Source organism: Mirounga leonina, unplaced genomic scaffold (assembly GCF_011800145.1).
Source record: "Mirounga leonina isolate KUSES-001 unplaced genomic scaffold, KU_Mleo_1.0 Mir_114, whole genome shotgun sequence".
Lineage (NCBI taxonomy): Eukaryota > Metazoa > Chordata > Mammalia > Carnivora > Phocidae > Mirounga > Mirounga leonina.
The window spans coordinates 37,397,149-37,422,996 of NW_023270265.1; the positions used below are offsets into that span (position 1 = coordinate 37,397,149).

Sequence of the window (25,848 nt, forward strand, 5' to 3'; positions counted from 1 at the left end):
ATGCTTTGTCTGTCTCCACAACATGTGTCACCATCGGACATACTACATATCCTACTTCCACATTCTATCTGCCTCCCATGTAGTGGAAGCCCCATGAGCACAGCAGTTTTTTGACTCTTGTTGACTGTGGTTTGCCCAGGGCCTGTAATGGTGCCTGGTACATAATAGGTGCTCAAGAAACAGTTGTTAGGTGATTGATTCCAACCTAGATGACCTAACATAGAGACCCAGCAAGTCTTGGTTGGGGAGGTGGGGGGGTGTCAGAAAGGCTAAGGAAGAAGCAGAGATTTACACCCAGTCTTGGTGGGAGGAGGAAGGTCAGGGGCTAGTGTGCAGCCCAAAGGCCCCCTACCTCACTCTGCAGGGCATGAGCTCTCTTGGCCCAGGACATCTTCAGGTCCTCTGGCAGAGCCGTGAACTCGTGGCACCGTGTCCTGTAGTCATGGTCGCTGGCGAGGGCCTGGGCCTTCCTGGCGTGGACCAGATGCACCATGTCCAAGGGCAGGTGGCACTGGGCATGGCTGCTGGCCGCCCTCCGCCTGTACTGAAGCTCGCTCTGCAGCTGACCCACCTGCCAGCAGTGCTGGAGCCGGGGGTCGTCGCTTACGCTCCGGGCCCCGATCAGCCTGCCCCGCTCCTTCACAAAGTCATGTCTGTAGAGAAACTGCAAGGGAGGACCACCGTCAGGGGCCGGCGTTCAGCCTGCTTAAATTCCACCTGCGCGTTTTCACTGCAGACCCTAGAAAAGTCACCTGTTCTTACTCAAGGAGGTGATGATTATAAGAAAAACCACAGCGAGGTTGGCCTGAGAGCATGCTTCCTCCCTGGGGGATGAACAATTAAAACATTGCTCCATTCTTCCTATCTAATTAAAACCAGATCCTCAGAACCAAAGAAGGGGCCCACTCCCCTTAACATGTCCTATGGCCAAAAGGAATTTATCAAAAAAGGTAAAAGAGAAACTTGTGCTTTAACCGTGCGTACTTGGCAAAACATGAAACCCAAAAGACAGGATCCATTTATTTGAAGTCCACATTTTCTGTGATTTGTTTGTGGGAAAGAGAAAGTCACCTTCATGTCCCAAAGCTATGACGCTATCAACAGAGTGGCTGAAACACAGCTAGCAAATCCTCACACCCATGTGTGAGACTACAGAGAGCCAAGAGGGAGCTGTGTTAGGGCTGGGTTACGATTTCTATAGCGAGTTCTCTTCCGAATTCCAGGTGAAGCTGGGCAGTGCACGTGTTACTGGCAGAGGGAGGGGGAGGTGGGGATTGTGGCCCAGACACTGCAATTAGAAAGAAATCGTCGTCTCTTTCCTGCTGGAGACCTTTGCCTGAATTTAGCCTCTGATTAACAGAGCCTTTCTTTCCCTCCCTCCGTCAAAGAATCTCATTTCTAACTAATATATTCTGCAGGTGACATCCTGTCTCACAGAGTGATAGATTTGCTTTAATTCAGGAAAATCAGCCGTAGACATTGTTTTACATGAAGTTAACAGAAATTAGGCAAGATGGAAGGTCATATCATTCAACTCACATCACTGGCTATATCTCCAGAGATGCGAGCAGCCTGGAAGGGGAGAGCGTCTATTGTCAGCTTGTAGCCTTGAGCACGGAGATTACGCCAAGACTCCTGGTATTTTGCCTGCAGTAGGAACACATGTAGATCTTCTTTAAAAAAAAAAAAAAAAATTACATGAATCGGCGAACAAAGGCTACCCCTTTCATTTGTAGTACAGGGTTCCAGAATCAATTTCTGACGAGCAAAAGCTCTCTCTTTTGCAAAGACAATCTCATCAGCCCATACGCTGTAGTGCGTGCTGACGCATTTGGACACTACACACTTGGGAAAAGGCATATTTACCGAGAGCATCGAAAAGACATTTTTTTTTTTAAGTTTCTGGGAACCCCAGAAGGGTCAGTGGGAGGTCCCATCACAGCCACAGATATACGCAGCTTTGGAGCCTGTCTGAGCCTCAGCAACAAGAAAGGCTTACGTCACTCAGATTGACTGCATTTGTTTTCGCTCGGACAAACTCGGGCAGCCCCAGGGTCACTGTGTACTGGTGCATCTCATCCTCTCCGGCTGCTTTATAGAGGCGCTGGGTAAAAGAGAAGAAAGAACAAACAAGGAGACAACGCTGTGTGTTTCTGCAATGCTGGAGGTCCCTCGTTTGCAAGTGGGAAGTGGGTTTGCGGAAGGCCCCTCACCGTGTTGTGGGTACACCTTCTGCCTTGGGGAAGATCTTTCTCTCAATAAAGACAGTCTTTCATGGGTCAAATTGAGTGATATAAAAGGAATATGTAAGGAATTGCAAGTTGCTTTTGACGGGGCTCAGGACAGGTTACCCCAAAATATGGCACCTTGGCGTCCTGAGTCCTTTAAGCTGAAGGAATGTGAGACGCAGCAGGTGTTAGAAGAACTCTTCCTCCTCTCCTCTCCTGACGCAGGTCATAAGAGCCTCCTATGAGAGGTGCCCTCCCTACACCCAGAGGAAATGAGCATCCTTATCGCCGAAGACCAAGGGCTGCTGAGAGGAAGCTGAGCGAACAGACCTTGCTAAGTGCACCCCTGTTCTTAGGTCTATCACATCTTCCCATGACTTTCTACTCTTCATCAAACCTCGTACAAAAACGTTCATGTTTAACCATTTCTTCTGGTCTTCGTCTCCTTATGAAGGTTCCCATATCATGTAAAACTCATATTAAATAAACTCATATGCTTTTGTTTTGTTAATCTGTCTTTGGTGACAGATTCCCCACTGAGAACCTAAGATGGGTAAAGAAAAAGGTGTTCTTTTTTTCTCCCTCCTCTACACTTTACTCAACAATAGGCCAAGGAAAGCAAGCACATTTAGGAACGTCATTAAGGTTCTTCTCATTGTAGGCTTTTCCCTTGAGGATGTGGTATATAGACAACAAATACTAAGATCTGGGAAATTTAGGAGAAGCTCTGGTTGGTAGAAAAGAGGCTCCCAAGCCCTGTTCTGCACCCTTTACTAAAGCCCCGGCTCCTCCCATGAATGAACTCATGCCAGTGTTGAGGCCTCAGCCAGTTCTGGAAACACCTGTTCTCATGATCAGAAATGGGTCTGTGGCTGGTGAGTTCTCCAAGGCCAGAGGCCACCATGAAAGGCACTGTTACCCCACAGCATCCGGCTCACACAGCAGGCAGGAGAGGCTCCAGAGGAATTTAAAATTGAGAACATCGCTACACAAGCCCGTGGGAGCATTCTTATCCCAAGTTGCTGTGTCTTACTTTTTGACGGTGAGAGTGGAACCTCACTGTATAAATAGCCAAATCTCAACTGACTTCTAAAAGAGTCAGAAGTAGAATGTTTAAAACTAAGGACGATGCCAAATTTAATTCTCTGCCAAGCTCAATTTCTATTTCAAATTTGCAAGAGAGCCACTAAAAAGTAGAACCAAAGGGGCTGATGTCATGAGATTCCTTCCCCTCTATGCCCCTTCGCTAGAGATGATTAAATGAAGTGAGCAAACAGCAGGTGAGGGGAGGAGGCAGAAATTCCAGAAGGCTGACAAACACCACACTACATAACCACCCCTGGGTAACTACACATCCTCCCTCTACTAATCATCAGAACGACCGTATAAATGCAGTTAGCCAGTGTGCACCTAGAAGGAACAGATGAACGATGGATCAGTACTTCTCAACTTCAACACGCAGAGGAAACCTGTGAGGATCCTGCTCAATGACCTTGTGGATTCAGTGGGTCTGGGGTGGGGCCCGAGGTTTGGATACTTGTGCTGCTGGTCTGTGACTGCCCGTGGGACTAGAGACTAAACCTGATTTCCAACTAGGACTTCCTTCCTTCTGGAAAATGTTTACATTCCATATAGGACGTTCTTTTCTTTCCAGAATTCCATGTAAACACTTGTGTTTTTCCCCAGCCCCAATCCCACAAATATTCGAGCATATTTTGAACAATCTAGCAGTTTTTTAAAAGCCCATTCCAAAGCCATCCGATTTTACCTCATTGGTAATCTGGTTGCTGAGTTTTGCATGAAGGAGGCTGGGAGTGTCTGTCACCGCTGTGTACTTGAATGACTGGGGATGCTGACGGTATTTACTCTGAGGGAAGAAGACGACTTCATAAGGCATAAAACCAGAAGCAGAACAAGCTCTATAAGTGCTAGTTATAAAACCTCACTTCGCAGCTGCTAGTCCATCCCCCAGAACCCAGTCTGACACCTGCTCTTGCGGCCTCTGTGAATGTGACTATTGAAATCCACGTTTTGCTCCCGACCTTTGCTCAAGGGAGACCCAGAGGTCCTCAGCTTTGGGGGTATCCCAGAAACAACTGCGCAGCTTAAAAAAATACATAATGCCTGCATCCCACCCTGGAGACCAGGATTCAGTCAACTGTCCGTGGGCCCAGGCCTCTGTGTTTTTTTAAAGTTCCAGAGAGGATTCTGAGGCACCACCAGGTTCAGAAACCACTCTCTTTTGAGATTTCACTGGAAAAGGAAAGCACAAAGTTCAATCTAAACTCCCACGGTGAGGCCAGTCCTGTTTTCTCAGAGCACCTAATCAATGTGTGAGCCCACCTGATACTTCCAGTGCCTTCCATCATGCCCTCCTGTCCTTGCATCTACAGCGAGTGGAAGTCCCAGAGCCCTTGCAGGTGTAAGTAAGTTTCTTCAGGCGTTCAAAGAGCTTAGAATCCTAGACTTCTGTATTTTTACCATGAAATTATCACCAAGCTTATAACAATCATTTCCCAGCCACCAGACAAGCACGGTTGCTTAGATTATTCATGTCAATCCCCTAAAAACTAAATGAGAGAGGTAGGAGCACCCCCATTTGACTGATTAAGAAGTTGAGACTCAGCGAGGGCAGGTGACAGGCTGGAGGTCACACAGCAAATGAGTGCTGGCCTAGAATTTCAGTCTCCCCATCTGTTGATCTCCAAGGCCTGCCTTCTTGTCACTGTACCCTAGGAAAGCAGATCTTACGAGCCAACGAATAATTCTTATGGGTTCACAGAAGAACCGGCTTGGTATCTGCAAAGCTGCCTTAAATGGCATCCGATCTGAATGGAGAATCTAGTAAGAAGGGCCCGGCAAGAGGTAACGCCATGAGTCGCCATTGTTAAGTTGAACATCTAGCTCGCTCTAGCAGTGAGCGGCAAGCTGAGTGCTGGGAGGTACTTCTGCTGTGGAAATAGGCTAACACCCATCACCCATCCGTCCAGGGTCCCCGGTTACCTCACTGATGAGTTCAGACGCTTTCTTTCTCCCTTCAATCTCCAAAGTGCCCGGAATGATGCAGGGAACGCCTCGCATAAAGTTCAGGTCTGACCGGTACAGATTCTGTGAGAAACAACACAAGGCATCAGAAAAGCCAAACTCACAGGACAAGGAAGCAAAGAGACGCCTGAGGACACACGGCAGGACAACATCATAATTAGAACGCAAGGCCACGCCAAGTCTCTGCAGAGAGATCATCCTCAGCGCACACACAGCGCCTCTCAGTAAATGTTCATTGGGGGAACAAAAACGTAGGTCAGGACAAAAGATTTTCTGCTGTCACTTGTCTCAGGAGCTGCAGAGGGATGAGAGGTGGGTTTTTATCTTAACGTGGGCTCTCAGAAAATAAACGCTGGAGCGGATTGTGGTTAGGAAGTCAGTTGTCTTGGGGCAAATGTGGAAATGATGGTTTAATAGGTCTTCTAAAACAAAACCCAGCAGCAGAGGGTAACGTTAATTAATCATGGCTTAAGAAAGAACTAATAAATGAACCCAGAATCATCTGGCACAGGCCTGAGTCTATCACGGGTAGGGGCGAGTGCATGTACCTGAGTGATTTGGGCTGACAGTTTAAAGGGTCCCCAAATTCACGCCCCTGCTGCCACCAACGTGCCCCCCTGGGCATTCTGCCTTCCAACTGCTATCACGATGAGAGGCAGGGCAGGCGAGGGCTCCACTCAGGCGACACACGGGCCCGGAGCTGAGCGTGGCAGCTCCCTCGTTCCTGCAGCTGCTCTGGGGCTCCTGACAGTTCATGTCATCCAGTAAACACTGTGCACAGGCAGCAGATTCAAACAGACGACAGAAACCCAGATCTGAGCACCCCTCTGCTTCCAGGCCCCGTCAGACCAGGAAACAGGCTTTGTCAGTGTTTTGCCCTCCAATCCCGGCCCCTTAGTTGCAAACCCCATTGCACAGAAACCCAGCAAGCTGGGAAAAAAGGGGAGTACCGAACAGGACACCGCTGCCTGTTAAAGGGAGACATCCAGGCTCTCTTCGGGAGTAAGGAAATCCTCAATGCTTCCCAACACTCCCGGGCCACCTGCTTCAGCAAACAGGCGGCATGAGCTCAAAATGCACGTGGGAGGCCCATCAAGGCCTCCAAAACTCCTTGTGGGGACCCAGGAAGGATCTCTGGGGCCCGATGTCCTGCCCTCCTCTGGACACTCTCTTCTGCTTTAAGTGGGTCCACTCTGACCCCACCCTCTTCGAACAGAGCATACATAGCCTACTGCAGAAAATGGGCAGCCCGGCAATGTACAAAGCACCATAAAGAACCCCCAGTCCAACCTGAGGCCAGAGGCAAAGCCACTGGCAAATCTTGAACATGCAAAACTGTGAACTGAAGGCATCGTGATCAGACACGGTCTAAGTTCAAGTGTCAGCCCCCCTTTCTCACTGATAGTTGTGATCTCGGGCAAGCTACGTATTTTCCTTCTTTGAGCCTCACTGTAATGTCTCCATAAAATAGGGTAAAGACTATTGACATAGGGTTCTTTTGAGGTTTAAATGAGATCATGCATGAAAACGTAATGCTTAGAAACAGTAAACGTTTCCTGCTGTTGTTAGATCTGTATAATCGTGCTGGGCAGGAACACCGGGCAGGGCTTCTGAAGAAAACCCGGGTTTAGGATTTCTCACCTCCAGAGCCCCCCACGGCGCCAACAGGAGCTTGCAGGTCCCTGCCGCATGGTCGAACCTGAGCTGACAGAGCCCCGAGAGAGAGGCCGGGTCTCCTTACCTCGCTCTGCAACTTATGAGCCTTCTTGGCGCAGCTGAGCCTCAGGTCCTCAGCCAAGGAAGTGTACTGGGGAAGCGGGTGTCTGTAGTCTTGGTCGCTGGCCAGGCTCTGAGCCTTCTTGGCATGCACCAGGGTTACCATGTCCAACGGCAGATGGAAGTGTGCCTTTGAGAGTTCAAAGCCTTTCTTGTAATTCACCTAGAGGGGCAGACAGATCAACAGCGGCTATTTCAAAGCCACCATTTGCACAGGGGCCATCAGGGGGGGCAGCAGTGATACAATTGTCCCAGGTAAGCCGGGGAGACGTTCCTGGCGGGTCCAGTGCTCCCTTCCTGCAGGGACTGGCTTCAGAAGCAGGACTTATCTCCTGGGCCCGACACTCACCACCCCCAGCTCCTGGAGGTCATCATGATTCGGATGATCATGGCCCATGCCTCCCCAGTTAGGGATAACACAGAAGTTCAAGAGACAGACATAATGCCAGTGATGCCCTTGCTCGAGTCTTTAGATCTTCTCATTTTCCAGAGACCAGAAGCTACATGGCTAACCTATGCCCTGCCCACCAGAGTTTCTCCCCATCACCCTCTCAAGTTCAGATTTTAGACACCGGGGATTCTACTCGGGTGAGTTTATGAAGAGCTTCTTCAAAGCATCAGATGACCTCCTAAGAAATCTGGAGGCCAGCAGCAGTGGGGCCAGTTCTGAGGGATGGGTGTTCCCAGGAGCCCAACATGCATGCTGAGGGAAGAAAAGAAAGGCCCATTCCAGACCACAAACTCCACTGCAGTGCACAGAGAAGCTGTTGGAAGGTCGGCAAAGTTCAGTCTGGGCTTTCTTGGAACTCCGATGCATAATCACCACCTACTCCATCCTTCCCAAAGCTCCAGCCACCCCTCCCTAACCTCCTGCTCCCATCTCCATGAATCCTCCCCTGACACCCAGCATAAAGCCAAGGACAATTCATGTCCAACCCCACATTCAGGTCAGCACCCCAGCATAGAAGGGGGGGGGAATGTTAGAAATGGGGAAACTGAGGCAGAGAACAAGATGGCAGAGAACGTGTGAAGCTGTGGAAAGAGCATGAAATGGAGGGCTGGCTCCATGTCCACTTTTCTAGCTGAGCTTAGACAAGGGACTGAAGCACTCAGAGTCTAGGCTTTCTTATCAGCAAACCAGGCTGGATAAGACAATGACGTTCCTAGAGATAGTTCAACGGTCAAGTGAGATGCAGTGTGTAAAAGTGCTTAGTCCTCTGTGACACAGTGCACACATACTAGGTTTTACCACCACCATCAGCCAACTCACATGTGTGCCAGGGGACAATGTGTACATGCTTGTGCCAACATCCAGGGGGTCGAACTCAAGGGCTGCAAACTCAGATGGTTCCGGGGCCAGACAAGTAGCACCAGGAGGTAAAGCAGGAAGTGGGGGAGGAGGGTGGCTGCATGACCAGGGGAGCATAGATTCCTTCTCAGTGGACTCTCAGCAGTCCACTTCAACTCTAGCCTTGAGGGATCCAGGCCCAGCTTCTGGCCAGAAGTCTAAAACTTTTATGTGAAAATTTCCGTTTTTAAAGGTTTGCAATTAATGCGCTCTACAGACCAAACAGAGCACCTCTGCTGTGCAGATCTAACCCAGAGGCCCCCATTTGTGGCCACTAGTCAAATCATAGAATGCCCAACCCTGAAGGGAGCTAAGAGGCCAACTAGCTCAAACTCTCTGTTAATGGAGGAAGAGGCTGAAGCCCAGAGGAGCCAAGTGACCTAACAACGACACAGAGTCAGTCAGGACAGGACCAGTGACCACAACCAGAAGGACCAAGGACATAAGCTGGCTGGGCATCATTAGGCAGAGGGCGGGGTGGGGGGCCCAGCTCTACCGCATTTTCTCCCACTTACTTCGCTCTGCAGAGAGTTCGCATACACTGAATGTGCAAGGCTGAGATCGTCTTCCAAGCTCCGGGAGCCAAGCATCTGCCCTTTCATTTTCTCAAATGCCTCTTTGTATTTGTACTAAAGGGAAAGAGAGCGGAAGAGAGTAACAGCTCGGGGACAAGGGACACGGAATGGGAGAGGTGGGTATTGGGCGAAAATGTTTTGTTCTTTTGACAGTGACTAGGTGAGTTAAAAGAAAACGCGCGGGAGTCGTCAAAAGGCCTATTCTTTCATATGCAAGACTCCCAATGACTAAAGGGCTGGATATGAAGTGGCAGGACGCGTTAGCACTTGGGAGGCCCACGCTGGAGGAAGGTGGGTGCATTGTTAACAGTCTCTGCCCGCGGACTTGCTTTAGGAAAGCGCCTGGTGGAGGGTGCATTTCATCTGCCCAGGGTCCGGAGTTACAGTCCGGCATTGGGCTTTGTACCCGGGCTCGGGGATTTTTTTTTGTTGTTGTCTGGATTGTTCTTTCTCGCTGGTCGTTATCCGATTGCCCTAACACAGTCATTTGGGAAAGCAGAGGATAGTATCCACAGGCAAAAGAAGACAGGGGTGAGGGGCAAAAGGAGTAAAAATTGGTTAGTATTAAACATTGACACAGTAATGGAGGTGGATGCTCACATCACTTATGATTTCACCAGAAGCCTTTGCTGCCTGGAATGGAATGGCATCCAATCTCAGCTTATAGCCCCCATCCCGAAGTTTGCTCCAGGATTCCTTATAACGTGTCTGTTGAGAAGATGTGAACAAATAAAGACCTTCATGTGATCTGGTGGTTCTGAAATTCTCATTACCCAAATGGGGATCTGCTTTGTTGTTGGGTTTTCTCCCACCCCGCCCCCGCCCCCACCCAGGTGGAGTTCGATATCACCATGTCTTAGCAAACACTAAGAGTTGGATCCTGCCTCGTGTCCACCCATGGGAGGGAGAGCCTTTCGGGGGGTACTCTTTGGAGTCAGACCCAGATTTCTCTGAACAGCAAGCTGAGTGGAAGCAGCAGGTAGAAGGCTGAGTGTGCAGAGTTCTTTATGTAACATTTACAAAACTCAACTGTCTCTGTCAAAGAACAGGAAAGGCCAGGGGGGTGGTTGCTGATCAAATTCACAGGAGGGAAGCGCCTCTCCTTGGCATAGCCGCTGGATACAGTTGCCTATATTCTGATGCTCCCGTATTTCAGTCCCTCGGTACAAATGCCCTTTGTACTAAGACAGTTTTCCCAGTCTCCTTCTTGTAAATGAGCTTGACTCTTCTGCAGGACGGCCTACCTATTCTGCAGAGCTCCGTGCCAATGAAAATGTGGGGACCCTTGTTCAAAACTATGACAAATTTCAAGATGGTGACAGCAGAGCATTAAACTAGGCTCCAGGCCCTTCTGAGTCCAGGCTGTTGTGCACCGTCCAGGTCGCCTGATCTCCTGTAATTAAAACCAGTGCCCCTTCCATCAGCCTCACCTCACTGATATTCATGGCATTCAGCTTGGCCAGCAGGACTTCAGGGAGGTCAGCTGTCTGAGTGTAATGATGCTTTATGTTTTCTCCTTGTTCCCTGTATAACCTCTGTGGACGAAGAGAGGTTTTGTATTAAACCCAGGAGGCTCCTCCACGCAGCCATCAGCCAAGTCGCACTCCCGGGGACAAAGGTGGGGCGGCTGCCCCCTCCCCCTAGAGACAGGATGCTGGGTACCTCTACCGAGATCTCACAGCCAGCACGGTGACGCGTACTTCATCCCCTCCTGAGCCCTCCAGCTCAGAACATGGCAGGCTGAAACTTGCCTCTCAGTGAACACTCTCCATTTGTAGCATCTGCTGACACAGGTCAGCAGAAAATGAGATCTAGTTAACCCTTAGTAATTTTGTTATTCCCTATAAACCATGAGAGGGCATCAAAATTCAGAAGCATGAGAGATGGCTCTTCCCCAGGTGAGGTTTGCCCTGGACCGACTTCGATCCCTGTTTCCTTCCCCCATTTCAAGGATTCTTGTGCTAATAAATGTCTACTCGGCGGGTCTGGGGTGCTATTCACCCGGAACTCTGATTTGAGCTCATGACATCCTCGTAGTGACAACACATGAAGTTGGCATCAGCCACCAGAGAAAGTTTCTAAACCAGGCTTTTCCATCCTAAATCTTATTAGTGCGTCCAAGTTTCTCCGTATCACAGCAGTGCCCCCTAGAGTTGGTTAGGGTAAGGAAGAAGCAGGTGTTGCTTTCCTTCATACAAAAGCTCTTGTTTGACCGTCTGTGTTTCTCAGAATTCAGTGCACTTCTGATGGGCTGCTCGTCAAGAAATTATAAATTCCTAAACCCATAAGTGTGTAAATAATCTCATAACATATTCTGACAGACACTCAGGACATTTCCAAGTGCCTGTTGAATAAGGCACCCCCAGAATAATTTATTCAATTGGGAAGCAAGAAAGATAATCTTGAAACTCCTCTCCCATCAAGATTTGTGAATTTTCCTTGTGGCAAGTTGAATGGTTTGAAGATATTTATAAGGCATGTCTGCCCTGCACAAAGATCTGTGGGCCTCTCTCAGTAGAATCAGCCAAAAGTGGTTAATCCTAGTCCTAAAGTGAGTTTTTATAAGATCTCATGGTTTAATTTAGTCTCCAACGAACGCTGTGCCATGAGGGCAAAAGGCCAGATCTCAGTTTCACATTATAAAGGGAATATGGGAAACGACTTCAAAGTTAGTCTTATGTACACAAGACCCAAATCATTTTCAAAGTCTTTAGGGGAATTCAGAGAGCAAGAATTTCTGCCCCTGGGTCCCAAGGCCCCCTAGCAGGGTTGAGTCTGCCAATTAAAATGAATTTTGGCCCCAAAAATTCCAGTTCTGAAAACAACACTTCAAAACAAAAAGGACAGGGAAAAAGTCCCCACCACAGACAAATCTTGAAGACATGCAAATGGGAAGAAAGGAGAGCATGGGGGCGGTGGGGTGGTGGAGCCCCACTTGGCATCCGAAGAGCAGTAACACCCCATTTGCATCCTAATGAGGAAGCACCCCCCCTAAGGTGTGCCTCTGCAAAGGACAAGAAGTTCCTTCATCCTTAGAAAAACAGAAGGAGCAAGGCAAGAACCCCTCAGCTTCAATCACAGTGTTGAAAGAAGAGCCCACTCTTAGAGTCATAATGTATATATATTATCACTTACATCCACTGCTTGGGTATAACTAATTCTGGCCTGGACCATCTCCGGAGTGTCTTTAATACTGGTGAACTTCAAAGCATCTGGATGCTGACGGTACTTCTTCTGTTGAGCAGAAAAAGATCAAAGCTGTGAATTTTGTGCTGCTCTTTCATGCCATTTGAAAGGGAAAATCATAGGTTGCTTGAGATTAGAGTGAATTTGTGAACATAATTATTATTCGGCTTCCTCCATCTTTATATCCTAGGTGCCTTCAGGTTAATATTTGTTTCAATTTAAGAATAACCTCATGTCAATTAACATTAAAGTATTTCTACCTGGTGCAAAGAAAACATCGCAAAATTAGGTTATACCAGTAAAATACTGTGGGATGCACACTTAGGGAAGGATTCTTTTTACAGGCTTCAAATGCTGTGTCACGGTTGTTTACATATCTTAGTTTGGGTCTTCCAAGCAAGAAGGAAGTCACATTTATCAATTGAAACTTCCCATTTTCCTTCCCCAAAAGGACTTGGCAGAGATTATCACAGTCAAAACCCTTGCATTTAGCAGCCAGTGATAGAACAATTCAATCCTTTAGAACCCAGGTCAGTTAACACAAGCAAGAATTCTTTAAAATGTTACAATAACAAAAAGAAGGGTGCTATTATTGAAAGGAGCCATCATACATTTTGAAAGGCACTGGAAAAAAAAAAAAAAGAATTACAAAGAATTCAAATGCTGGCAAAGACTTAGATACCCAACTCTGGTTCTAAAAGTCACGCTTAAATTAATTCCTGTTTTGTTTTTTTTTTTTTAATCCAGATATATTTCCAGGAGACTAGAACAATTGCTATCTTAATGGAATTACGAAGCATATCTTTCCTCAAATCAAATAGTTATTTTATAAACATTTCCTCATTTAGCAGGTTCAATTTTTATATCCTGGGTTGTTTAAAGAAGATACAGTTCAACATCCAGCCATCTCTGTTCTGTCACCTGTTTTTCTAAATAAAGTTTTATTGGAACACAGCCATGCTCGTTCATTTATGTGGCAGAGTTGAGGAGCTGCAACAGAAACCATGTGGCCCACAAAGCTGAAAATATTTACTATCTTGTCCTTGACAAAAAAAGGTCTGCTTTAAGTGACAGGCATGTGTGCCTTTGTGGCTCTTTCAACAGTGCATGGCATTCTGTCTGAAAATTAAGAGGTCAGCCAATTTGACACTAAACTGGAAATGTGCCAAACTGAAATGAGATGATTGGGGGAAGTTGCTGAAGGATTTTCTTGCCCTACTGAAGTTGAGAACTGGTGTGAAGCATAGAAGATAAGCACATTTGTTGGGTAGGTTTGCAAAATGAGGTGGAAAATTAAGCCCACAGTGGGATAAATAGTTCCAGAAAGATCCCTTGGATGCCAGACTTAGATGCATGAAGGAATCATCTTGAAGTCTAAATTGTGTGTATAATTTATTTTTCACATCCTTTTATGAGTGGGCCCAATGAGAGTTTAGGATCATGAGTCCTCAGACCTACATGTTTGCTCCTGCAAGCTTCTCAAAACCATCCTTTTAAAAGGGCCTTTCCTCAATCAGACTGAACTACTTAGGGTAGGACAGTAGCCACAGAACCCCCAGGGTCTTCCGAGCTTTGCGTGTTGACTAAGATTCCAAAAAAATTAGGCCACTCACACTGATCCCGCTTTTGGAACCAGCTCTGTGACATGTCAGGTTAACTAAAATAACCTCCCTTGGGAAAATATCAATGCTGGGCAGGTGTGTTTGAAAAACCAACTTAAGGGTCTTTCTGTTTTACCTACACATTTAGTAAGAAAGTCTTCTCAAAACAAGGTGCCAGGAGACTTATAACTAAGGCTATAGTCTTCTGGGGTTATGGCCATTGTGGTCTCCTTCCCACCCAGAAGTCTAGAAAGACCAGGTTACTCTGAAGGCAACTAAAAAAATTCTCACTTTCCTTCTGAGCAAACAGACATGAACAGAGGGGGATTTGGGCTGTTGGAGGATGTGCAGCCTCCATGTGAACATGAGGCTAGGACAGCGCCCTGGTGGCTCTCTACCTTTTGGCAGAGTCTGGAGACATTTTTGGTTGTCACAACTGGGGAGAGGGTGCTGTTGGCATCTAGAGGGTAGAGGCCCGGGGTGCTGCCAAACACCCCGCAAGACTCAGGACAGCCGTGCCCCCCACCCCCCAGCAACAGTTTTCACAGTGTCAATAGTTCTGAGATTGAGAAACCCGGATCTAGCCTTTAAATGATCTGTTTAATGAAATTCTAAAACATGAGCAGACGGCTCTTTTTAACACGCCGTGACACCTTAGGGCCCGGCTAGGGAGGTTACAAGTAGAAAGGAGTGAGATTTAAACAGAAGTGAGACCCCCCCCAACAGGAGAGACCCAAGTCACGTGCTCCACACCACATGAATATTCAAAAACTGTTTACACTGTGGCAGAAAGAGAGGGAGAAAATGTGCATAAAGTCACAAAAGAGCTTTCTGGGTGCAATAAATGTATCTTTTCATCATCTCTCCCTTGTTGCTTCATTAAAAAGGTAAGTTGGTGGGTAGCAATTGAGTTCTTTTTGATTGTCATTACTATTCATAATATCATTTGTCACCCACTTTGTTTTTGCCAGGGCTCTATGGGCCCCTACTGGTGTGTGTTTGGTATGCAGTTTCCCTCTAATTACCAGCCCTAGTCTGGGTTTCCAGGCCTTTCATGTAGCTTTGCCTTTTTCTTTGCCTTTTGAGTGGAAATTATTTTAATTTTATACAGAAATGCCACACGCCCAGTGCAGCCAGGCCTGTTGCACGCTGTCAGGAAATCTCACCTCGCTAATGAGTTCTCCTGCCTTCTTCGCTTGCTCCACATTTAATGACCCGGTGGCGACCCATCCCGTGCCTTTCATCCACTTCACATCTGCCCTGTATTGGTTCTGACAAAGGAGAGAGAGGAAAAAAAGGCCGGCCATTGTTGGCGCGCAGACATTTAAAGGGCTATTAACGGCGCCCAGATGTCGCCTTGGTGCCAGCGGAGTCAAATTAGATGCCACTTTTGTCTTATCCATTTCTGTGCAGTCGCGGGTAGGGCTCCGAAATGTCAATTAATTTCCCCTCTAATTGGGGCGACCCGCGGCGGGCGCGTTAGGCCCCGCCCAGCAGCGGGGGGGTGGAGCGGGCGGGGCGGATCCACCTGGTCCCTCGTTAGGGACGCGTGTACCTCGGGAAGAGGAGCATCCTCATTGTCTGCTTCCCCCGTTTGCTTGTTTAAAATGACAAGCAGGGGAGAAGAAAATGAGAATTCACAACAGAACCCATGTGGGGAGCTATTTGAGGGAATTTCACAAGACAGCCGAGGCTTCCCACGGCGCCTGATTCCTTCCTACGCACCTCGGTGCGGGGCAGGGCGGGGGGGGATTTCTCATTTCTTTACTTGACATTGGAGGAGTCATTTTCACGGGAAGCCATTTAAATGGACGCTTGTCTAAAGCGAGCATATCACCCATTTACGCGGAAACAGCTCTACCAGGAAGGGTGTGTCGACGCCGCCCTCCCCAGCCCCTCGTGGAACAGTCTGGCTTTAGGTGACCTGCCTTTTCAGCTCACCCACTTTCTCGTGCAAGAGTCAGCTGAAGGCAGGGGGGAGGGGGAGGGATGGAGCCAGGTAGGGCATGCAGGGAGAAAGGGAAGAGGGCTCTTGGGGGTTAGCATGCTGCTCCTGAAAAGGGACGGCCAAGGTTGGAAGGAGGATGGGAGATGCTCTCCCAGAACAGGCCACACTTAAGAATGTCAGGTATAGGGGCGCCTGGGTGGCTCCGTCGTTAAGCGTCTGCCTTCCGCTCAGGTCATGATTCCAGGTCCTGGGATCGAGCCCCGCATCGGGCTCCCTGCTCTGCGGGAAGTCTGCTTCTCCCTCTCCCACTCCCCCTGCTTGTGTTCCCTCTCTCGCTGTGTCTCTCTCTCTGTCAAATAAATAAATAAAATCTTAAAAAAAAAAAAAAAAAAGAATGTCAGGTATATGTCTTCCCCCTCTGCAGTAAAACGAAACAGAGAAGACATAGGTAGAGCAAATCCCCAGAAGAAAAAAAGTTGCTCTGTGATTTTCTGGGTGGTGGTATAGAATCTAAAGTGGGCAGAGTTCGAATAAAAGTCAAACCACCAGGAAAGCGAAGATGGGTCCGCCCTGGGATCCAGGAACAGGTATCTCCATGTATTTACTGGGGAGGCTCAGGCAAACGCTCCCCAGGAGGCTAGCACACAAATGCACACAGGGAGCTTACATCGCTCTGTAAACCGTACGCCTTCTTGGCCCATTCCACCTTCATGTCTGTGGGCAAAGCGGTAAACTGATGAGATGCTGTCTTGTAGCTGATGTCTGTGGCTAAATGCTGGGCCTTGCGTGCATGCACGAGGTGGATCATGTCCAGGGAGATGTGGCACTGGGATCTGGTGTCCTCGAACCCCTTCTTGTACTCGAGTTCACTCTGCAGCTTGGACATTTGCAGCGAGTGGCTCATTTGTGAATCCCCCTGGGCGTCCTTCGCCCCAATGAGCTTCCCTCTGGACCTCTCATAATCTTCCTTGTACTTCACCTAAACGGGAGGAAGAGAGCAGAGTACCTTAGCATCTCCTAAAGGCATTGTTCGCTTTCAAACCGAAGGCACGAAAGTTCAAACAAAGCCATACAACAGAATGTTATTAGAATTAGTGTCATAAAGGGTTTGCCTTTGAACAATGAAATCAAACAATGAAATAAAATCTTACTCATTATTTCCCTTTTCACCTCAGCTGCCAGTCAGCTCAGAGCTAAACTGAATGCTCAGCTATACTACAGTCTTTTCCCAAGTTCCTGGTGACGTTCCGTCTCTTGTCTCTACTATTCGACCTCATTTTTTCTGGCTTTATTTTTAAGTGGCCTGTTGCTTTCATGAAGGTCACTTTAAATACCTTTCTGGGAATAGTGAAAACATCATTCAAAAAGTAGTCATGAAATGAAAAAGCCACAGAATAGCCATAATACGATAGCCATTTGAGAAAGGGTCTCGAATTATAAAACCGGGGTACATAGAAATATGCAGGAGTATAGGGAGCATAGGGAGCATACTGGCGTGGAAAAAGACACGAGGCCAAGAGCAATGAGGATCAGAAGAAAAAAATAAATATGGAAATGCTTTAAAAACTGTAACAGGACATCAGTGCGGGGCATCCTTTTCAACATTATCAGGAGACCTGGGCTCTGCGGTCCTCTGTGCCAACTACAACAGCAGTAGCAATACCTGCCACCATGTACTGACCACTTACTATAAGGTGAGCATGGCACACCCCCGGGCGCCTCAGAGCGCATCTGCAGACCAGCGCTGTTTGGTGAGCTCTTGCCACGTGAGGAGATAAGGAGCTTACGCCAGAAGGTAAATCGACCGTGTCACCAAGCCACTGTTTAGTCCAGCTGATATCTCCATATATTTATAGAGAGAAGTATATTTATGTGTATGCATCTATTTTGAAGTGAGCGGACTTGGCCTTACATTCTGGCTTAGGCTTCTTAGCTCCCATCAGACCCCCACCAGATGGCTTTGGACGGCGGAAACTCGGGACGCATGAAATCGTTTCCTTTCCTCATAACCACCTTGCAACTGCCAATTTACTAATGAGTTCATGGAGATTTTGAAAGGTGACACAGTCTTCCCAGAGTCACGATGCTAACAGGGGATGGAGCGAGGATTTTATGCAAGGTCCACCTGCCACCAGAGCTTGTACTCTTAGTCGGTGACTAGCCACAGCATCCTTAGATAGTCCTGGAAGGTCTCTGGGCGTCAGTTAATCTGTCAAATAAGCCATTTAGATGACTAGTCATGCTTTCACCCACCGAAAACCAATGTGTGGCAAGCAGTGTGCTGGGCACTCACATGGTGGTCTCATTGCAAAGTGGTCACCCCTCTCCCCACTTCACAGATTGGACCCTGAGGCTCAGAGAGCTGAAGAGCCTGCACAGACCCTCTCTGGCTGGCTCTCTCACAGCATTCACTGAGCACCGACTCACCTCACTGGCCAGGTCCCTGTTGGCTTTGGCTGCCAGGAAGGCCAAGGAGTCAAGACGCAACTCAAACCCTTTTGCCTTCTGGCTTTCCCAGCCGCTCTTATACAGTTTCTGAGGAGAGGTAGGAGAGAAGAGATCATCCTCCTGTGGGAGGGCTTCCCTAGCCACTATACTGCTCTCTTTCGGAGGCCAACACTGATCGTGTCCCCCCACGGCAAGCCGGTACCCCGCATACCACCGGACCTCCTTGTTCCTGCCTCAAGGCCTCCTGACACACAGGGCTTCACTCAAAAGAAGCAGAATTCAAACTCTGGAGGCCTTGAAAAATAGTCTTCATATAGGTCTCAAACACATGCCCGCGGTGGAATAACATTGCAGAACATGCAGCAACACTTCTGAAAGTCTGTTCCCTACCTCTGCCCACCCCCACCCCCCAGCCCAGCTGCTGCTGTATTTACAGCTATTACCTGCCTTTGTCTTCCCGCCCCCAGCCTCTAGTCCCCGTGGGTCTCTCCTTGCTCCTTCCATTTCCTGTCCTGCCCCCACCTGCAGATTTCAAGTTCTTTCTTCAGCAAGTCTCCCTCTCTTTCTATGTGTGTGAATCAATATAGCCTCTGTTGCTCCTTCTAATTCTCCCCTCTATTACTCAGACCAGGACTCCAAAGACTGGTTGCTGAGTGGGAGAGCTAAGGAAGGTCCCTCCTAGAAGACAGAAAGGAGGAAGTTGGGACCATGCATGCTTTTGTGTCTGGGAGTGATAGCTACATTGTGCACACCCCTTCCAGTGCTTTCTGTATATTAGCTAACTGAAGCCCCGTGACAACCCAATGACACAGGGACTAGTATGACCCTGATTTTACCAATGGGACAACTGAGTGCGAAGAATTTGCCCAAGGTCACACACCTAGTAAGTGGTAGACCCGAGGATCAAACCCAAGCAGTGTGGAGCGAACACCTGAAACTCTCACTTCCTTCCATCAATACTCTAATGCTGTTCTAACTATGACCCAAGAATCACCACCGCCTCCTACCCTGTTATATTCTCAGTGGGTTCAAGTCTCCCGCCAGCTCGTTCCTAGGAAAGGTGGGCCTTCCCCCCCGCCCAAAAAAAACTGGCCAGGAACAAGGTCTGCTGGATGGACCAGACTGAACAGAACCTCAGCTGACACACCAATATGGCGGGTGGGCTTTGTTGCCCAGGCACCTACATGGGGAAGCAGAGCCTACGGCTGCCCCCTCCCTTTTGCCATACCTCACTGAGATTGGCAGCGTTGACTCGGGCCTGTAAGAAGAGAGGCTCATCTTTGCTGATGCTGTACTGATGGACAGACTGCTCGTTTCCTGCCTTGTAGGCCACCTGTTGGGAGAGAGCACTGGGTCAGGAGCAGGTGGGGGGGGGGCGGGTGGCATCACTGATGTGTCTTCAGGTCTGCTTGGCGTTTCTGTGACTTGCACAGACAGTCCATTACAAAACCGCCCAGACCAGACGCTTCCCAGCAGAATCCAGTAAAGGAGGCTTCTGGCAGGAGGGGTGAAGCCAGAAGCAGACGCCATGAGGAGCTGAGAGAAGAATGTGGCCGGGGGACCAACCTGAGAACACCTCCAAGGTCTGTCCCCACACTTCTCCCATGAGAACCTTCCCAAGCTGTTCCCATCTATGCTGTCCATGGCCACAGGAAATAACACCCCAGAGGGCTCGGAGGAGCACAGACTCCCCAAATGAGAAAAATAAGAAGCCTACACTGCCGCCTGCACCCCCATCAATCCCAATGCATTCATGGGCACGGACACCCGGAAAGCAAACAGTGACCTGAAAGACAGCGTCGGTGAGCATCTACTCCATGGAAAACTTACCACTCTGCTCTTTCTCTCTCTCCTCTCCTCCCACCCCCCCAAACAGCAGCTATCTGCTGATTCTGAGCTCTGATGGCACCCTCTCTGGCGAGTGTACCTGGACCTTTAGGAAGGAAGGCCAGGAAGGTCCTGGCCCCAGTGTAACAACTCCAGCACCTGCTTGGTGCGGGGGCACAGGGAGTGCCGAGCGCTGATGTGTAAATAAGGCACGTGCTGTTTCACTGTCGTGCTACCCAGATCTGAGCTCAGGTCACCCGCCTCAAAGATACTTCTCTACGGGCTGCAGAAGTATGGAGTCTTTGATGAGAGAGAGGAGAGGGAGAAAGAAGGGAGTGGGCAATCCTGAAAGCCAGAAAGGAAGAATGTCAGTGGGCATCTGAACCTCACAATCAGCAGAGAAGGGAAGTGGGTGAGGCAGGGAGAGCAGGGGTCCAGCTCCCAGAGACAGCCTGGAGGCCCCAGGAAAGTCAGGCCCAGCCTGTCAAAAGCAAAGGCTCACTCGTTCCTGGATTGTGCCTGGGCAGCATCTGCTTTGTCCCAGAGATGCCCCGCCCATGGCACAGCTGCATAGTGGGGATGGGGCAGCTCAGGACTCACCCCGCTCTGCAGCTCCTGGCTCTTCTTGGCATGCTCCATCTGGGAGCTGTCGGCCACACTGGTGAACTTCAGCTCATCCACCCTCTGCCGGTAGTTTTTCTGTTTCCAAAGAAAAGGATCCCTGTGGCATTCGGATTTGGCTATCCCCACCATCACACTTGTGCTTACATCCACACACGCACTCTCAGTGACTCCCCCATCTTCTCGGGGGGAGTCCTCCAGCTGGGTCTGCCGCTTAATCGGGACCCCACAGACCTGACACAGCCTGCTCTGGGGAGCTTCTCCTAGGTGCTGCTCCTGAATGAGGACCTGAATTTCTCCCCTCACTAAACCCTATACTCCACTTTGTGCCCTGGGATGCATCCAGTTTTATAAATTGAGACCTGGCATGGGAAAGTGAGGCAAAGGGAACTTGGACTTTACAACCAGGGAGACAGAGGCCAAACCTCGCCTCCGCCTCCTTCCAGCTTTGTGACCTTGGGCGCATCACTTAATCCCCCGAGCCACTCCCACCACAATGGTACAGAAAATAGCAGCTGCCCCACTGTGGGGCAGAGCAGAGGCTTCAGGGCTCTGCTTTCCACGAGGGGAGTCCTAGGACATGGGGAGTGTTCACATTAGCCATCACCATCATGCACGGTGCTGTTATGACCATCTATGCTCTAGGGAGAGGAAATGCCAGGAGCCGCGGACCGGAGGAGGCTGGCGGCCAGGTGGGATTCACCTTCACAGTTTCTTCGTGTCCTGTCCTCCTTGTGTCCCTGCCTCCCAGCCACAAAGTGACTGGCAAAATTTCAAATGTGCTAATTCTGTGTCCCCACAGGGACTTCTTGTCTTTCCTGGAGGTTAGCTCCGCTGGCTTTTCCACGGGAGGTGCCAAAGTTGATGGGAAAGGTGGCAGCTGAGCATGGCTGACTGAAGCTAAAGCTGCATGTGGCGGGGAGAGCAGAGAGGAGCAAAACCCCGGTGCTGTCAGCAAGAGGGTCACAGATACCAACTGAACCCAAAATAGGGTTTGGAATATTGAAGCCTCCAAATGTCCTCCCTTGAGGAAAAAAAATTCCCAGAGACAATATTCCAAAGAGATTTGTAATTTTCCTCTCTCGTTCCAGTGTGTTGAATGGGAAAACTCCTTCACCACATAATTGAAGGAGGTCGCATTACCCTTCCATGGTTGGAAATTCCCGATCATTCCAGACTCTGCCTTGGTCAAATCCTAAGAACTTACTGTGGAGCCAAGAACCCGCCCTTTACAGGGCACAATAGAAATATAAAACAGGCAAAGAGGATGCTGTCTTCCTGGCCCTTGAGGAGCTTAATAATTAGTAGGCACAGGAAGTCAGACAGAGATGGGAATTCCTAAGGATGGAGGTCAGCCAGTTGGGTTTCCTCACCAAACCTTTATCCAAGACAAATGGGGCTTTGTTTGCTCCACCTGGAGTTTAGCAGGCCTGAAAAGAAACTAAGTAATAGGAACCATAAAACGTCGTTCGCTTTTCTCTACCTTCTTTATTTCTATATTCTAACCTTAAGTGTGTCTGTGTCTGAGAGAAGGATGAGCAGTGGAAAAATAAGAATAATTTACAAAACGTGCTTTGGGGATGCGAGACCACTTTGTGGGCAGGAGCTGGGGCCTCAGACCGCACACACTGGGACAGATCCCAGCTCTGCTACCTACTAGAAATGTGACTCTCAGTCTCTCTTTTCCTCTTTTCCTATAAAATGAGGATATTAATAGGTTAGTAAGAGTGTCTACTCACATAGGGCGGTTGTGAGCCATAAATGAGCAGTATGTATGTAACGCACTCAAAATGGTCAATCAATGACAGCAACGATTGCATAATTATTATCAGCCCACCAAGGTCAGCTACATTATTACTATTATTGCCATTTGCAAGAGAGATGCTGACTCAGCCTTCCTGATCCTGAAACAAGAGTTCCCTTTGAAGATTCCCAAACAGAGCTCCTGCAATAATCACACTTCCAAATGAAATGCCCTTCCAAAATCCTCCTCTGCCTGCTGCCCAAGCCAGCTTTACATGGTGTAAAGAGAAGCTGAGGCTTGGACTCTGTAACATTCTGTTTCACCCGAGAGGAAGAGGATCGGAAGGCTCGAGTGACTTGCCCAAAGTCTGCAGCGAGTTTAAGGCACAGGCATCATGTGAATGCTGACCTCCGAACATCAGGTTCTCTGACTCAGGAACAATCACACATGCCTCCCATGACAAACACATTTCCCTTCGAGCTCATCGACTGTGTGTGACAACCCTTCTGAATTTTTCCTTGGATGTCGCTGCTTCTCTATGTAAATCGGTAGGCTTCTTACAGACACCTCCCCGGGATGGGTAAGGGTGTGGAAGACTAACCAGGGTGCACTGCAGGTGCAAAAATGAAGAAAGGCTCCTCTGAGTCAGGCTCAAAAAATCATGGGGGTTGGAGAGGGGGAAACAGAGGGAAAGATGGCTCTCAGGGACTCGTGGGCTGAGAACCACTGGAAGCCAGGGCCTGAGCTTGGGTTACCTCGCTAACCAGCTGTCCAACCTTCTTAGCCTGTTCCAGATTGAGACTCCCCTCCGTGAGCCACCCGACTCCTTTCATCCACGCTAGGTCGGCCTTGTACTGCAGCTGCAAGAGAAAACCCAAGCTGTAATGGGACGCAGGGATGCAGATGGGGCAAAGGTGTTGGGAGACTTAGGGAAACCCTTGCTCTTGCCTTTGTTTTCCTAAAAGAACTGCCCCCCCCACTCTTTTATAATCAGGCACAGCAATCTCCTTGGGGGTGAAGCCACTGGGCCCACTTTGTAACCAGCAGAGCATGTTCTGCCTCAGTGCTGAAACCCCACCACCGACCAAAAAGAGGGCTTTTCAGAATTTCTTACCAAAAATCTTATCTACCAACCTACTAAATTTCCAAGATTTACTTGCCGTCTTCAACACTTGCTTCTTCCCCTTTGCTCATCGCCATTATCAGCACATCTTGACTCCTACAGTAGCTCGGAGCCCCAATCCTCCACCCTCTAGCCTCCATTGCCTCGACTTTTATCTATAGCTCTACCTCCCCACCCATTCTCCCTGGGCCCAGCACCTCTTAGCAGTTCTTCCTCCGAGTTATGTAATAGATTCATGCACAGGTTCCAAATCACCCTCACAATGTCACTGCACCCAACTGCAGGAGATGCATGAGTAGAACTGGCAGTGAGTGAGGGCTCACCTCGCTCTGGAGCCCATAAGCTTTCTTGGCCCACTGAGTCTTCATATCTTCAGGCAGTACGGTGTATTCATGCAGCTTTGTCCTGTAGTCCAGGTCGCTGGCCAGAGCTTGGGCCTTCTTAGCATGCTTGATGTGTACCATATCCATGGGTAGGTGAAAGTGGGTCTTACTCTCTTCAAAGCCTTTCTTGTATTCAACCTTGAATGTATCAACAAGGCCCATTACTTGAAGTCTGCCTTTGCAGAAGGGATTTACACCACAGGAAAGAAGCCCAGGCTTTTGTGAGGAATTGGCAATGCCACTCATCTGTCAGAAAGGTGTGACCCAATTTCTGGCTCTAGAAGGGGGTGGGGTTGGGGAGCTACAGTTCCACACTCCTTTGTTTCTAGGAAGAATGCCTCTCACCAATATTAAATCTTTTTATCTGGCTGATCCAGGAGGAGAAGGTTCTATCCAAGGTTTCTGCAGACTCCTTAAGAGGCAGAATAACAAACCCTGGGCTCCAGAGCCAGATCAGCCTGAGTTCAAGCTGGTCTACCTCTTGCCAGTTGGATGACCTCTGGAAAGTTACATCACCTCTCTAAGGGCTCATGTTCCTCAGGGGACTATTGTGATAAGCAAACAAAATAGTAGCTGAAATCTGCTTAGTACAGGGATTGCCATATAGCAAACACCTGATAAATGTTCACAGTGAGGATGGCAATGACGATGGTGGTGATGGTGATAATAGTGATGATGGTGGTAATGATGGTGATGGTGGTGATGCGAGTGATGATGACGATGGTGGTAATGATGGTGATGGTGGAGATGGTGGAGATGGTGATGATGGTGGTGTTGATAGTGGTGATAGTGATGATGGTGGTGATAGTGGTGATGATGGTGACAGTGATGATGGTGGTGATGGTGGTGGTGATAGTGATGGTGGTGATGGTGGTGATGATAGTGGTGATAGTGATGATGATGGTGATGGTGGTGGTGATGGTGGTGGTGGTGATGATGATGGTGGTGGTGATGGTGGTTGTGATAGTGATGATGGTGGTGATGGTGATGATGATGACAATGGTGATGGTGATGGTGATGATGACAATGGTGGTAATAATGGTGATGGTGGAGATGATGGAAATGGTGGTGATGGTGATATGTGTGGGGGGGAAGGTGGCATGCTATAATAGAAGCAGTATGATGCCAGTAAGCAAGAGTCCTAGGATCTAACACTACCCCTCCACCTTTATCACTGACTACTATATGACTCTGGGCAAGACACAATCTTTTTGGCCCCAATTGCTCCAACTGCAAATAAGAAGTATCATTTTGTTCTCTAAGAAGAAGCCAAATTCTCAATGTCTCAGTATATTTCATGATTATGCATGTCATAGGACTTGTTCCATAGGCACATCCAAAATGGCAACCCAGATGCCAACTCTCTTATTCTAGTCAAAGCCTGGCTCCTAAATGACTCATCAGGTAATTATATCTGGCTGTACCACGGGAGCAGCATAAGCCAGCCTCCTAACTTGGAGCAACAATTGTAAAGCAGAAACTCAATGCTCATGTGTCCTTTTGGCCTGCTCAACATTGGCAGGGAAGACCTGATCTGAAACCAAGTCTGTCCTTCCCGCAAAGGATTTTGGTAAGTGACATTTAGCAGGGTTAACCTCCAGCCATTACAGTTGTTTACAAGCAGCGTCATTTTGATTGGTTGGAGTTTGGACGCCCCAGTTGTTTGCTAACTATTTTGGATATCAAGTGTGTCTCGGCCACAGGACTCAGCCGGGACATTGCCCACAACAAGCAGGATGCTTAGTGTCTGACTCTCCCCATAGAATTAAGCTCCCCTGGGGAGGAACCTGTTATGTGTTGTTCATTCCTACAGCCCTGGTGTCTTACGCAGGGTCTTGCTCGTAGTAGTTGCTTGGTAAATGTCTGTGGAATAATACAGGTGGACGGACACCTTTGTACCTTGAGCCGTAGATACCGGTCACCCTTCGGGCCCACACTCCTCATTTACTTTAAAAGAACAGTACACTTTGGCTAAATAAAGAAAGTGAACAAACT

General features: G+C 48.6%; 1 protein-coding gene across 4 annotated transcripts in view; it reads right to left on the minus strand.

Annotated features, from left to right (window-relative positions):
- The window catches only part of NRAP (nebulin related anchoring protein), a 70,783-nt gene that overhangs the window by 14,618 nt on the left and 30,317 nt on the right, over window positions 1-25,848 (minus strand). For all 4 annotated transcript variants that reach the window (XM_035029343.1, XM_035029350.1, XM_035029338.1 and 1 more), the window contains exons 19-35: window positions 23,794-23,991; window positions 23,103-23,207; window positions 20,583-20,681; window positions 19,384-19,488; window positions 18,135-18,242; window positions 16,375-16,686; window positions 14,926-15,030; window positions 12,108-12,206; window positions 10,403-10,507; window positions 9,573-9,680; window positions 8,913-9,026; window positions 7,015-7,212; window positions 5,232-5,336; window positions 3,997-4,095; window positions 2,000-2,104; window positions 1,540-1,647; window positions 353-664 (exon numbers count right to left, since the gene is read on the minus strand). In XM_035029343.1, the coding sequence (XP_034885234.1) occupies window positions 353-664; window positions 1,540-1,647; window positions 2,000-2,104; window positions 3,997-4,095; window positions 5,232-5,336; window positions 7,015-7,212; window positions 8,913-9,026; window positions 9,573-9,680; window positions 10,403-10,507; window positions 12,108-12,206; window positions 14,926-15,030; window positions 16,375-16,686; window positions 18,135-18,242; window positions 19,384-19,488; window positions 20,583-20,681; window positions 23,103-23,207; window positions 23,794-23,991 (2,385 nt within the window). The remainder of the gene's footprint in view (window positions 1-352; window positions 665-1,539; window positions 1,648-1,999; window positions 2,105-3,996; window positions 4,096-5,231; window positions 5,337-7,014; window positions 7,213-8,912; window positions 9,027-9,572; window positions 9,681-10,402; window positions 10,508-12,107; window positions 12,207-14,925; window positions 15,031-16,374; window positions 16,687-18,134; window positions 18,243-19,383; window positions 19,489-20,582; window positions 20,682-23,102; window positions 23,208-23,793; window positions 23,992-25,848) is intronic.